The 15156-nt window shown below is 34.4% G+C and overlaps 1 protein-coding gene across 5 annotated transcripts in view; it reads right to left on the bottom strand.

The window, feature by feature from the left end:
- ADAMTS20 (ADAM metallopeptidase with thrombospondin type 1 motif 20) overlaps positions 1-15156 on the bottom strand; it is an 84443-nt gene that overhangs the window by 26725 nt on the left and 42562 nt on the right. For all 5 annotated transcript variants that reach the window (XR_015285617.1, XR_015285618.1, XR_015285619.1 and 2 more), the window contains exons 16-28: positions 12878-12973; positions 11477-11643; positions 11238-11367; positions 10067-10193; positions 9153-9363; positions 8493-8657; positions 7557-7721; positions 5818-5940; positions 4846-4953; positions 3670-3834; positions 3148-3438; positions 2661-2822; positions 1057-1233 (exon numbers count right to left, since the gene is read on the bottom strand). Coding sequence is in view for 2 of the 5 variants with exons in the window: in XM_086884662.1 (XP_086740788.1) it covers positions 1057-1233; positions 2661-2822; positions 3148-3438; positions 3670-3834; positions 4846-4953; positions 5818-5940; positions 7557-7721; positions 8493-8657; positions 9153-9363; positions 10067-10193; positions 11238-11367; positions 11477-11643; positions 12878-12973 (2087 nt within the window). In the remaining 3 variants the exon portion in view is untranslated. The remainder of the gene's footprint in view (positions 1-1056; positions 1234-2660; positions 2823-3147; positions 3439-3669; positions 3835-4845; positions 4954-5817; positions 5941-7556; positions 7722-8492; positions 8658-9152; positions 9364-10066; positions 10194-11237; positions 11368-11476; positions 11644-12877; positions 12974-15156) is intronic.

Below are 15156 nucleotides of genomic sequence, written 5' to 3'. Positions count from 1 at the left end.
AACCATTAAATCAAACTTACTTTTTACAGTCTCTTTGCAATAAATTAGAATAGCTTATTTAAACATTAGTAATTGTTATAGTTGAAATCAGACTTTTTTTTTTTTTTTTAATGCTGCCATATTAATTCAAAGAGACAGATTACATCATTTTATTAATAAAAAAAACAGAGTAAGTGCTGTCCCAGACCATCTCCCAGGGATGTCAATGACAGATTTTCTGCTGATTTTGATGGAACCAGAACTAGATCCAACCTCCTTTGATTGTCATTATTCCCCTTAGAATTTAGCACAATAATCAATATTGTTGTCAAATTCACAGCTTGGGAATTATAATGTGCTCTATATTGCAGAGTTTGCTATGATTACTTCAGTATGTTAATAATCTGCTAGTGGCAATTTTAAAGAGTAATAGTGATTACAGTAGGCATTTTTACACATTAATAGACAGTGACATGTAGACAATAGCATATTATAGTTACATACATAATTATACATAGATAACTTTAATTAGTCCCTGTTTTAAAACCACTAATATAAAGTTTTATACACAAATGTACAAGTAGTAAGGAGTAAAATGTTTGATGACAGAGTATAATATACATGGATGTGAGTTATTTTATACTTAAGTATACTATAGGAAAAACGTTATGCATTAAAAAGTTTAAGGTGTTTTTGCAAATATAAATACGTAGATAATACTACAGTGTAATTTACAGCAAAAACTTTTAAATTTAAACACATATCAAACTGTAACCCTTCCAAATGGAACACCCATTAGATGTTATCAGTTATAATGATTTCTGGTAATTTTCTAAATATTCCCTATGATATTTTACAGAGCATGGTACTATTCCCACTGAAGGAAATGACTGCTTCTCATTTAATTCTATGATTGCAGGAAGAATTTCTTTATAAAACTACATGGCTATATTCCACATGCATTATTATTTCCCTGTTATCAAATAAAATAATGACATAAAATCTTTTAAAAGACAAGGGGAAATAGAGTGACAGAAGGAACAAGAAAGCAAAAAATATTATTGAATGCTATCGTACCGATTTCCACGGTCCCCGATGCCAAGAAACATCACCAGGGCAAGAATGCACATTACACTGTGCCATGTTAGGTGGCTTGTCTAGAATTTCACAGTTTTGATCACCCAACATTTGGCCAGTGGGAAGCTGACAAATCACCAGTCTTGTCTTTATTCCATCTCCACAAGTCTGAGTACACTGAAACACAAAATTTTATATGCAATAATTTTATTAACCACATACCATCAAACCAGAAGATGCAGCAATAATCAGTGTATCATAATATCTATTATGTCTATTTCCATATTCCCTGGACACTCTATTAAAAAATAAGGACTTAAAGTCTAATCTCATGTAATCCTCTCATCAAAACCTTTACCAAACTACATTTCTATGGTTTATCAAGTGATTTTCTGCAGAAAGTCTCAGTTTTACAGACACTCCATCAAGGAGAATTAATTATTAGAATAAACGTGCAAGTATTTCTCTCTCTAGTAAGAGGAAAAGATGGAAATTTGTCTTAAAAGTAGTGTTCCCTGCCAGACAGTGGCAGAAAACTCAGATACTGGGCACACTTCTACACAGTCCAATTTATACAGACTAAGTATAAAATACCTATAGGATTTTTTTATACTTATTTTTTTTACAGTTTGCCTGTAATTCTTTGATACCAATTCTCATTCCTAATGAGCTCTTAAAACCAATCTGTAATAGCTGAGACCTTTTTATTGCATTCTCAATTATTCAAAATTAGAAAAAACTGCATCATCTACGTGAAGTGTATCCCAAGTCTATGGCTATGGACAGAAAAAAATATGATATTTAGACTGACATTTAGCTAAAACTGCCCAAAACAAGGGCAAAAAAGGTAAAATAAAAAAGTCACTCAACAAATTTTTCTTCTTTTTTTGAATTCCAGTAACTGATTTTCTAAAGTAATAAAAGTGGGCAAGAATCACAAGAGGTTAGATTAGAATAAATGCAAAAATAACCAGCTTTAGCTCTTTCTGCAGTGTTTGAGCAGGACTGTGTGGTCGAAATATGACATCACACAGCACAGTGAAACTATTCTTTGTCCAATAACATGTGTCATCAAAATTTTCTAACCCAGGCACAACTTTTAGATGCATGATCCTATCTCCATACTTCCAATTTGTAACTACAACCCAGTAGCTACTACTACTTGCAGTTACTGTTGTTAGTACCTATGAAATTACATGGAATAAAGTTTCTCTATGGCTTCTTTTTTTTCTTCGATGAGCTATTGCACTGGGGTTTTTCCGCATACAATCCAGCTTTTTGCAATGGAATATAATTTTCTATGTCTCAACATACGTGTTGTACAACAACTATATGATTTGTTGATGTTGTATATCCTTAGCTTCACACAATACTTACTTCTTTTGGATGTATTTTTACACTACTCATATTTCCACTACAGTTCTGGACTTGATCCAAGAATAAAGTTTAGATAAACCGGCTGAAACTCATTCTTTTTACATTTTAAATTCTATTAAATAAGGAAAAACAAGGTGTTCAGTTCCACTCACAGCCACATAATTATGTTTCTAATTCTAAGCTTACACGGTAAACAATGCTCCCTTTTGTAAGTGAAAAGCTCTTACTTCTCCCCAGTTCCCAAAGTTCCACTGTGGGCAGGGTCCAGAATCACAGTGTCTTGATTCTGAAGGTTTTGTTGCCTCATCACAGTTACTGGCACTTCTTCCTTCCTCATCTTGACACACTACAACTCGGCGGTGAAATCCACCTGCACAAGTACTAGAGCACTACCAAAACAGGTAAACATACATTTTGCCATTACATGATCAAAGAAATGTAAAATATATTGGTTAAAACAGCTAGGTTTTAAACTTTAACTTTCAAAACTGAAATTTTTAAATAAAAATGACTACTATGTGGAAGTATTTGAAATCACATAAAAATTACACCTAGAATTTAATATATTCTGAATAACAGTAAGAACAAGAATAAAAATACTTTTTAAAATGAAGCTGCTTCTCTTTTGACCAGATCTGTACTGCAATAACATTTCTAGAAGTGCTAACACACACATTACAGAACAAGTTAATATACTCTAGAAAAATTTCTTACTGCTCCCCAAGGTCCAGTTCTCCATTGATATCCTCCCACAGACGGACGGTTCCACTGGTTTAAGTTGTCTTGTGGAGGGTGTATTGGGAGGTAACCTGTTTCTGGAAAACGGCCTGGATGGTCATGTATTTTTGGAATATGATGATGAACTGGTGGACATGGTGGCATGTTACATTCTTGCTCCTTAGGAGGTCGGCCTTCAGGATCACAGTAATTCTCGTTAATTTGCTGATGGTAGTTGACACAGATGACTTGTCTTGTTACTATTCCACTGTCACACGTTACTGTGCACTGACCAAAAGATTAACACAGTGCTTGTCACAGAACACTGATAATTAATAAACAAATATATTTATATTTACTTTCACAAGAACAAACATATACTTTTCTTTTTCAAGGCATACAATTTCAATCACAATTGCAAAAAAAACCCAAAACCACCCCAAATTCTCAATTTTTAAACAGAGACTTGGCCAATAATCTAAACACACACATTAAAAAATTCTTACAATTAATACTTACAGGGGACCAATTTCCAACTTTCCACTCTCCACATGGGCTGAAGCAGCTTGAAATTTCAGCTGGTCGTGGTAAATGAGCACACAAAGATTCATCTGCAATCTCTCCATGAGCATCTCTACAACTCACATAGCGAGCACGATCGCCCTTCCCACAGGATGCAGAGCACTGCCAGTGAACAATTCAAGGTCATCACACTTTAGGAGACTAAAACAAGATCATCCAAGCATCTAAAATACTAATATAGTTTCTGTTGGCTTGGAACTGAATTGCATGGCCTTAATTCTCGTGAATCATTTCAGTATATATAAGAAGCCAGCATTTAAACTATAACATGGCATAATTACACAGTTGCAAGTAACAACAGAAACATCAGTTACTTCCAGGACACTTCAGTTGTTACACAGGGATGCAGTATTTATATCAACTGTTAAAATAAAAATTGATATTAACAATACATTTCTCACTATGGTTTGTATTAGATTCTACTGAGCCCCTTCTGATGCTTTTATAGCTGAGAAGTTAAAGGTGGATATAATGAAGAACTGAGTAGCCTCAGTTTATGCACCCCTTACTGCTATTTAGTTAAAATAGCTGTGCAAAAATATAACTGCATAATATGCTTGGTTAAATATCTCAAGGGATTAGCAGACACATCCACATTGTATAGATAATTTTAAATTTTCACATTGCTATCAAGTAAAACTGATTTTACTATCTTTTATTATGAAAATAAAAACCCTGCATTGAAGAAAATTTATGTAGGAACTGTTTTACTAATGTTTATTTTACAAAAAAGACTCCAACAATTTAGTATTACTATTCACATAAAAGATTTAAATAATATTTTAAAATCAAAGATGTTCTCCATATTCAGAAACTGATAAATTACATTCAATACAACACTTCCTACCATACGAAAGTACTCAGAATCCCAGTTCCTAGAATTTTGGGGTTTTTCCTACTATTTTTCATGGTTGAATTTGAAGCATACAGTTTGCTGGAAGTGTCTATCTGCTCCTTAAGAAACAGTTTATTTTCTTAATAAAATATTAGAAATCCTTTTTTATCTATCCCAAGTAGTTTTCAGGCTGAAAAATATATTAATGAAAGCTTCATGGAAAAATGGGTGAACGAGTGGAGGACTGCTCTGCCAGGTGTGAGTGCAACATTACATACTGGGGTCCATGATCCATATCTCCATTGGGTCATTTTCCCCACATGAACTAGAGGAAGTGAAGTAGTCCATAATTTTGTATTTTCTGGACAAGAGGGCAATTCACATTCCTGTGGGGTTGAGAAAAAACAAAAAGCTTTTGAAATATAAATTTCAAAAGAGACAAATGTAAAACAAATGGCTAGCATTAAATAACATGTAAATACCATCTTTTACATTTTTTCTGGAATTATTCAAAGACTTTTCATTGAATTGCTTTGCTTTGTTTTAAATAGAGTGTCACAGAAAAATTATTTGATCTTAAAACTGCATTGGCAATAACTAATTCTATTGGCACTTTGATAAAAGAACAGTTTTGGCCAACTTGTTGGAGAGAAGGAGCATAGACATTACAGTGTCCTGCTTCAGAGCCACAGGCAGCACAGAAGGACCAAGCAAAGACAGTGGCTGTGCTATCCTGTGCTTTATACCTTCAGCTACTGAGTATATGAATTTACCCAGTTTCAGTCAGTAGCCAAAGGTACCACAAGTAAAAATGCAAAGGATACTCAAACCCAGTGTTTTCACATCTAAGCAGAAATAAACTACACCAATTAACTGGCTTTTATATTTAGAAGCCTAATAAAGAAGCCAGCTGGAGACTATTTATAAGCAGGATGGCAAGCAGTGTCCTTACAATATTCTACATGTTGGAGCTTCCCTCACTGCCAAATAATCACAGGCCTTTGGATTCCTTGAAGTCATATACTCTAATCTTTCAATCACATACCAACTTTCAAACATCCAGTCTTAAAATTTCCCTTCTTAATTCCCTAGACAAAATTTGATGTTTGTGAAGAAAAGCATAGAGTTCCAGTATTTTTTTCTCATTTTAGAAATTATTTCCTCGAAGTTCCCACATAGAAAGTGGAAGTAGAAAACAGTTGTATTCCTACACTTTTGAAAGAGAAGTAGAGAGGTATTTTTTAACTTACTTGAGTGTCTCTAGGACGAGTGGCAGCATTGCACTCCCTGTCATCATTCAGAATAGCCCGGTATGTCCCAGTAACACATTTGACTGCGCGCACCTGGTATCCACGTCCACATGTTACAGCACACTGTTGAAGGCAGAGGTTTGATACATTTGTAATAGGGCTATTAATAATCAAATTTAATTTTTAATTACATTTTCTACTTTAAAACTCTTTCCAGAATGAATAGGAATGACTACTGTGACAGCTTTAACAACCAGTGTCCATAGCAGACCAATGAACAGCACTTGTACAGGACAAAGGCTTTCTCTTTCCCCTTTTCTATCCCCTGCAATGAGTAGGAGGCTGGGCAGGAACACTGCCAGAACAGCTGACCTGACCTGATCAAAGGGACAATCCAAGCTCTATAATGTCATGCTCAGCAATAAAAACTTGTGAAGAGAGAGAAGAGGAGAGGAAAGGGAGGAGTAAGGAGTAGCTTCACATGAATCATGAACTGCAGCTGTTAAATAAATGTCTTTCTCTTCACTATAGAGTTTGATCAGAATGCACTCAAAGAAGCCACCTAAAACATCTGATGGCTGAAAATATGAGACAAATCCTATCACTATAAATGTCATTCAAGCACAAGTACTTGTGAAAACCTAGTTGTGAATGGCTATTACCAGGTGGTGCAGTAAAAACTGCAATGAAAAGTTCTGCTCCAGTGACAGAGATTGGTAAATTATTTTTACAAGCTATTTCAGAAAACTATTTTTTATTCATAAGAATTCTATCATGGGACTGAATTAATTTTTTATTTAACTTTTACATTTAGCTTGTAGAAATGGAAAGTCATCACCAAAAGTGATCGTAAGATTACATTATGTTAGATAACAGTGTGGTTGTCTCTAAGGTAAAAAGTAAAAGGAATGTCTAAAGTAAAAATATACTTAATTTCCAAAGGTATATTTAATCTGTATTTTAGTAACAGGTTGTGTGTAAAAAGATAAAGATCAGCTGCTATTTGGTTATGATTTCCCATTAACATCCAAGAAACACTGAATAATCTTCTGTTGGTTTGAGTAACTTGATCTTATAAAAGCCACATGAAGTTGAGTACCTTAGTTTTTTTAAATAATTCTCATTCATTTACTGACAAAAGCTTTCTTCACAAATTCACTTTTTTCTTTTTTAGCACTTTAAATCCACTCTGATTTACATTAAATGAGTGCCACATAGGAAGGTATCTTTCAACAGCACTTTCAGATAAAGAGATAGCAGATCTTTTATCACTGAAAGTAAAAACAAAATGTAACAATAAAATACTAAGTTTTTTCCCCTATTACCAGCATATACATTTCTATGATTGATTAAGTATATTGTAGATTGAAGACCAATCTATATTAATTGAAGCAACCACTTGAATATGCCCACTTACCTATAAATATTTGGTCTTTTACCAGTGTTGTTCATCTGAATAGTTTGCTACCCTCATTTTTATTCATTCTGGTGATGTAATACACTGATGTGCAAAACCATCTTTGATACTAAGGCTCAGAATCAATTACTATTTTAGGCATTTAACTTATGTATAAATGTTCCTAAATTACAAGTTAGATAGCCAATAGGACCCTGCACACATGTGAATCAATGCAACTAAAACAACTGCTTAAGATTCAACTAAAATGTACAAGTACTGTTTTGTGATTGCTCATAGCCTGAACTATAAAACAAGAAGCCAGGAATCCTTATGTACTCACTGATCCCCAAGGCCCTACTTGCCAAGATGCACATTCATGAAGTTCACACGGTGTTACTGACTCTGGTCTGTCATTTGGGTTACAGAAATCATCTCTCAGTTGCTCATCATTAAGTTGGCACCAGATTTGACGATGCTTCATTCCTTTGCCACATGTCACAGGACACTGTGAAATCATTATAAACATCAGTTTGCAGAGACATGAATCTGTATTAATGGCTTCAATTTCTTTTAGTAACTTGTTGAATTTTAAAAATCATATAAATAACAAAAATATTCCGTGAACATAAGTAGTCCAAAGAACCCTATTTTTAAATTAACTTTTAATTTCCTTTTAAGTTCTACTCAATTTCTTTGCTAATACAAAGAAATTACTATTAAGATTCTGAAGCTACAAATGATGAAAAATATGTGCAATGCAGATAATTTATTTCCAACTCAATAATAGCACATATATCACAGTTTTCACTGGAAAAATGTTTAAACTGTCCACAATTTTATTATATCCACCTAAACTGTAATAAAATTAATATAATGCTATTAAAAAGTTTGCTATATAGTTATCATTGCTTCATAAAAAAGAAAGGTATGCAAATTATTGTAATTATGGTAATTAATTAAATTACTTTTTTTTGTATTTGTATTAAATTAATAAATATTTGTATTAAAGCAATACATTTGCTTTACTTATCTTCACTACCTCATTTTAGTGTAACAAAATTAAATAGAAAAAGGAATTCTAGGAGTGTTTTACAGAAGTTCTGTAAGTTCATGCCATTTGTAGATGTGTGATGTATATCAGACAAATCATAGGACTTCAGAACATTCATAACCATGTGGCTCAAAATAAAATAAAACCCCTAAACACTTAATGCAGCTTATTTTAGTATCAATGACCAGGACCAAATGTACTTTAAGTTTTATGCAGTTTCATTACCTCACTCCAGTCAGTAACTGACCAGCTTGGACATACGAATTCATTACAACTCTGTGTCACAATTCTTGGAAGCTCCTGGCATTCTCTGTCAGGAAGATGGCGACCCAAGTTGTTCATACAAAAAGCTTCTCTGGTTCTGACACCTCTTGCACAGCTCCTGGAACACTGTGGTGTATACAGAAACAGAAAACAGAATACAATAAAACCAGGCAAAAATACATTACCAGTCTTAAAGGTAAAAGACGTTAATGATTGTGCCAGACACAAGTGTCCTCCATTTAATCCACAGAATGCTAATATGTTCATTTGAAATAAATTCAGTACTTTGTATAACAGTTCCAAGACAAAACTCTATGGAAGAACAAAACCAAAATTGCACAGAACTAAATTATTAAGACTGTAAATAAAATATACACTTTTAATTACCAGATCTCTTCTGCTGACATCCAAAGCCAAGCTGCAAACAAGCTATCAATTCTTACAAAAATATAAGGAAGTTGCTGAAGTATAAAGCTTGATATTAGCTGATTCTACATATCTGTATTTGTCAAACATTGTTTCCTTTAGTCATTAAACTAAAAAATATACAGAGGAATAAAAATTTGGTATGGATGGTCACCAGAACTATAATGGTGCAATTATAAAGTTTTAAATCTGTACCTCTGACCATTCTGTGTAGTGCCAACTTCTTAACATACAGTCACCATGGCAAGGCTCTCTGGCTGGTGGTTTCTGCTGATCAGCACAGTACTTATCATCCACTGGAGCACTGAATCCTCTTGCAGTAGAGTACTTCATACAGTGGATCTCAACAGACCGATGTCCTGGGCCACACTTTGACGTACAGTCACTTTTGCCAACACTGTGCCACCTAAAATTACAAACTGTTGTGGAAAGCTAACTATGTTCTGAAAAACATGACCATGGCAATTAAAGCATTCAGAGAATGTACCACAAATTTTTTATAATGCAAATTATAATGCAAATATAGTTATCCATTTTAGGGAACAAATAAAACTGTAAACTCTATCTCATGACTGGATTTTCAAAGCAATATAAAAGAATTTGACTCATAGGCTTAAAATAACTCTTTTAATTTAAAGGATCTTTTGTCTTAATCTCCTAGGTGACTTTGAAAAATGTAAACTATAATTCTAACTCTTCATCCTCTGAATATTTCAGTGTGGGCTATCTTGGAGTGCAAAAACACAAGTCTGTTTCAAATTAGTTCCAGTTGTGGGTACAATTCTGGTGGAAAATGTATTTAATGCAGCAGTATAAGATTTTGTGCCAGAATATATAGAATAGATTCACAATTCCAGCATGAGATTTTGTATTTTACCAGTAAAATTTAGTGAAGTACCCCAGTTCTACATGGAGTTGAAGGTGTAAATATCATGTATAAAGCCATTACACCAACTGATTTGAGGAAAACAAGGAGAGATGGGAAGGATGAGGAAGGTAGAGTGGGATGGGGGACAGAGGATAAATCAATCTGAATTGCCTTGTTTCAATGTCAATCAATAAAACCACATAAGACCACAATACCTCCATCAGTTAGGAATCTTTTTTACCTTAACTCACACTCTGTGTTACACTCCTCAAAGACACTTGGTGTAGTGGGTATAAGTTCACATCTTTGATCAGACACTACCACACGATCACTTTTACGTATACATGTCATTCTTCTTCTTCGAATACCTTGAAAAAGCATCAAAACAAGTAAATAAAGGGCTAAAACAAGACTGCCTTATGGATTCCATTCATCATTTAGGAACTGAGATGCCCCACTAACACAAATTGCTGTATACAGCAGATTCTGCACTAACATGCTCCTTTGTGCAGCTCATTACATTCCAGGTGGAGAACAACCTTCCCCAGTCACCTTTTCCACCTCCCAGCTGTCCTACAGTGGTATCATAGGATATTAACTTCCAGAGAGCTATAAAAGTGCAATAGTCCATTTACTCAGCAGGCCAACTATTCCAAACTCATCATGCATGCCCTGCTAATTAACATATTTCCTAAACCACCATGTTAACTTAGGCATTGTGATCCTTTCCCTTAAAGAAGCAGAAAATTTGATCACAGGGTACCTAGAAGATATGGAGTTGACAGCTGCTCTGCTTCTCTAGTACATGAGCATGTATACAGCCTGACTCAAAACCAGAAGAAACTAACCCTCACATATTTTCAAGCTTTTCTAGCCCCCAGTAATAGGACTATTTGTCAAAAATCTGTGTCCATACACTTTTATATATACACAATTCATAAATGCTGTGGCTTTATTTTTATACTGGAATGGCCTAGAGAGTAACAGTTTAAAATAGTTGAACATATCTTTAAACAGCTTCATGCCATGTAGCAGATAATCAAAAAAAAGACAAATAAGTATGAAAGACACCAGACAAATCAGTGATCACCTGGAAATGGTATAACAGAAGCCTAATGAATATTAATAGACACTTTATAAGCATGTATTAGATTTGACTCAACCTGTTTTTTAATAAAATGCTCCTATGTCTCCAAATGCAGGTTTGAACATAGAACTCCATAAGTACTAAAAATAACAAAAACAAAAATTAGAAGCTATTCTCTCCTTAAATGCTCTGTGAACTTAAAGTTTACTGAGGGTAACAAGTTTCTTCCTTACAAGTAATGGTGAAAAGTGAGGGAACTTAAGATGTGTCCCCTCCTAAATCTCATCAGATCCTTTGTTTTGGTGAAAAAAATTCTTCACAGTACCTTGGCATATCCGGCTGCAGTCTTGCCAGGGTCCATAAGGATCCCATGTAAACAGATCATTTCCATCTTCTATTGGGACATTGAATGAATAACGCACATCAGGGCTGTATAAATTCCCTACACACAAAACCTTGATTGAGATAAAATGATAGCTGATTTTCAGTGAATTTGAACATAAAATTCTGAACACAGTGATCATGTAGGAAATGTTCAAACTTATGAAAAAAGTAAATATGCACCTGTAAGGTTAGTTCTTCTTCAACTCTATCAGTGCTGTTAATCCGTTCTATTGTATTGTTTGAACCACTGTACTCGAAAATGGCTCCTTTTATATTGATTTCTCTTTTTGACATGCTTACAACAAAATTTCCATTCAAGATAAAATTTCCGTGGGTATCTGATAAAGCTGTAAGTGAAATAAAATATTGGACATCTATTTAGTTTAAAGGTTCTATCAACAAAACCTCACCAACACATAGCTTTATTTTAGTCAATGCAAAGTTGTATCAAACAGTTCAAATTAATGAATTCAATCCTAATCATCAGTAGCTTTCACTTGAGCAGTGGTCATGGATTTTCTAAGCCATGAATTTTCTCTGCATTATAGTAATTAATTAATATTTGTTCTGCTGAAGGGCTTACTTCAGTCTTGACTTTTAAATCTGGCTAGGTTCTGCTACTGCAGAAGGAAACAATAATTGTTGGTTTTTCTGTCCTATTCTACAGCTCATATTCTTGTATTTGCTACAGCTACTTCTAGTTAAGTGGGTTTTAAAAGTAAACTTGAAAATACAAATAAATTATTAGGCATTTATGATAGTAATTTAATACAATGACCTATTTGCAATAATATATTTTAATGACAAGTTAAACATTTTTAAAATAAGATAAAATTTGTAGAACAGGATGCTATTCAGGCATTACTACATTTGAAATGGAAGCTAATGTCAGGGGGAGAGGGTTGTTTCTGGGCAACAGGTGACAAGGAAAACATTTTGAGAATTCTGAAGCTTGTTGGCTAGGATGACAATGGAAGAGACAGAAGGTAAATATGCCTCAATATTTTTTTTCAGGCACTTCAGATACCATGTAACTACTGTGAAATAGAACAACCAGGATTTTTCATAGGATGTGCTTATGAATTCTTTGTTGTCTATAAACACCTGCAAATCTATCAGTATGTGGTGACCTTTATACTCTTTAAGTCCCAGACATAATAGATAAAGAGAAATATGAGACAACTGGAAAATTTGCTGATGGTCAGACTGCTTTGTTCATAAATAAAGTGTATGCTTCCAAGATTAAAAACAACAAATACCTGCATTATTCCTGAGTTCACTTGTGGTATTCCAATTAACACTGTGACAACAAAGTAAAGTATTGACAAAATGATGCAAGGTGCTATAATTCTTATTCTCTGATGAATGAATATCTAAGAACTAGAAACCTTAGCAACTTCTCACTGATTTAGATACTAGTTATCTGAAAACTAGTATCTACAGAGAGACTCATGCCAATGAACATAAAAAAAAATATTTTCTCCAACATCTTTATCAGACTTCTCATAATATATATCCAGAGCAGATTTCTGTCAAAAGCACAAAACTTATCCATCAATGTTGTACACAGGAGGCTTTTACCAAGGTAGTTGTCATCTTCTGGTTTCCCTGAGTAGCTGTGCTGTCGAATATCAATGTTTGTTGCTCCTTTGGGAATATTTACTACAACATTGTAACCTGCAAATTAATTATATACAAAATAGTCAAGTATTAGTAAATATGAAAATACATTTTCATTTGCAAAACCCTACAGTGCACCAGCAACAACCAATACTGAATGTCTTCACGTGTTAGAAGCGTTAGGTTCTGTGTTCAGATATGTGAATTCACTACTTTACCACTATTATGAGCTCAAACTACTCAGAAAAATCCCTGGAGAGCAGAACTGCTCTAGAAAGCAGTCAAGTATATCAAGAGGGACTCAGGAAACACTGTGACTGCTCAAAATTTAAACTTTTACAGAAATCTGGGTAAGTCACATAACATGAAGTATCATCATTCCCTGTTTATGTGATTGAGGTAGCTTTTCTCTCACCAGAGTATTTCAAGACAGCACACTAATGAATTAGTCCTAAATACTAAAATATTGCAGTGTTGCAGATACAGTTTTTAAACTAACCATGCTTGATCCACCTTCTTCTGCTTAAAATAATGAGTGAACTCCCTTCAAAATACAAATGCTTCACAAATGAGTCACCATTTCTTGTAATATATCCAAGTAATATTATGGTAGCCTTGCCAGCAGGTAACAAAATAAGGTGCATCAAGATCTTTTTTAAAAAGTCACACTGCACATAAACCTAGATTGAAAAATCCAAACATTTCTCATAGATGCTAACCATGAATTCAAAAGGTTACTTACAGCTGAGAAAAACTGAATACAGCAAATATTGGAAATGAGTAATAAATACAAACATGTAATCTGAGGTATTAATAAAAATTTTGATACTTTTTCCAGCTATTTCACTGTGTTTAACAATATTACTGTAGCTTTAGTTGATGCATCTGTGTGGATAAAAATTTAAATGGCAATAACATTTTCATTTTGTACTGGGTTTGACTGGATAGAGTTATTTTCTTCACAGTAGCTGGTAGGGGCTGTGTTTTGGATTTCTGGTGGAAATGTTGGTAATTCAGGGATGTTCTAGTTATTGCTGAGCAGAGCTTACAGAGTCAAGGCCTTTTCTGCCTCTCACCCCACTCCATCAGTGAGGAGGCTGGGGGTTCACAAGATGTTATGAGAGGACACAGGGGGACCCCAGCTGATCACAGGGAAATCCCAGACCATATGGCATCATGCTTGGCACATGAAACTGGGGAAAGAAAGAAGCAGGGGATATACAGAGTGATGGCATTTGTCTTCCCAATTCACTGTTATGCATGACAGAGCCCTGCTTTCTTGGATGGACACCTGCCTGCCCATGGGAAGTGGTGAACCAATTCTTGCTTTGCTTTATATGCACAGCTTTTGCTGTACCTATTAAACTGTCTTTATCTGAACCATCTGAATTTTCTCACTTTTATTCTTCCAGTTCTCCCTCCCATCCCACTGGGAGGTAGTGAATGAGTGACTGGCTGTGTAGTTCCAGCTGGGGTTAAGCCATGACAAATTTCATAATTCATTAACTTTAATCTAGTAAAACTATGCCATGCATTTAAATAAAGATTTAATCTAATTACAGGTCCACCACATTTACCAGCTGGGGGCAGCACTGCAATTGCAAATTGACAAGATGCATGCTCTGGATAAAATACATGGTTTGGTCAATCTCTCAACACACTGGGAAGAAAACCAAAACACAGTTAAAAAAGCCCCTCATCTCACACACTGAAGACCTTGTCGTAATAGAATGAAAGAAGACAAATATGGGAGGAAACTATAAACAAAACTGCATAGCATGTTGTCAAGGATACACAAAGAGAATAAATCACATACTAGGACACTGAGAATGACCATTGTCCAGGAAAGCCTCAGATACTAATTTGATGCAATAATAATAGCCAACATAGTAATAATGTGTACATAATTAGATTAGCATCTCCTAAAATGGAAGCCAAGTAAATTAGTATTTTGCTGCAATGAATTTTTGATTATTTCTTCACTACTGTTTACACAGTTACTGACATCATAACTGCATGAATATAAGCACACACCACAGGCTGCTATTATCAATTCCAAATTCTGCCTTAGTAAAATGGCTCATTTCAGTTTGAAAGGGAACCAAATGAAGTTAAAAGAAAAAGATCAAGTGCACATCAGCATACTTAGCTTGTGATCCTAATTCAGATTTTTTTTTTGGAAAATAGTATTTCCTCAGACAATGCCTTCAGTCATTAGCCTAGGGATGTCTTAGACCTCC

The sequence above is a fragment of the Cyanistes caeruleus genome, chromosome 4, assembly GCF_971803275.1.
Source record: "Cyanistes caeruleus chromosome 4, bCyaCae1.hap1.1, whole genome shotgun sequence".
NCBI lineage: Eukaryota > Metazoa > Chordata > Aves > Passeriformes > Paridae > Cyanistes > Cyanistes caeruleus.
The sequence above is the reverse complement of the archived record's forward strand: the minus strand, read 5'-3'. Positions and strand labels throughout refer to the sequence as shown.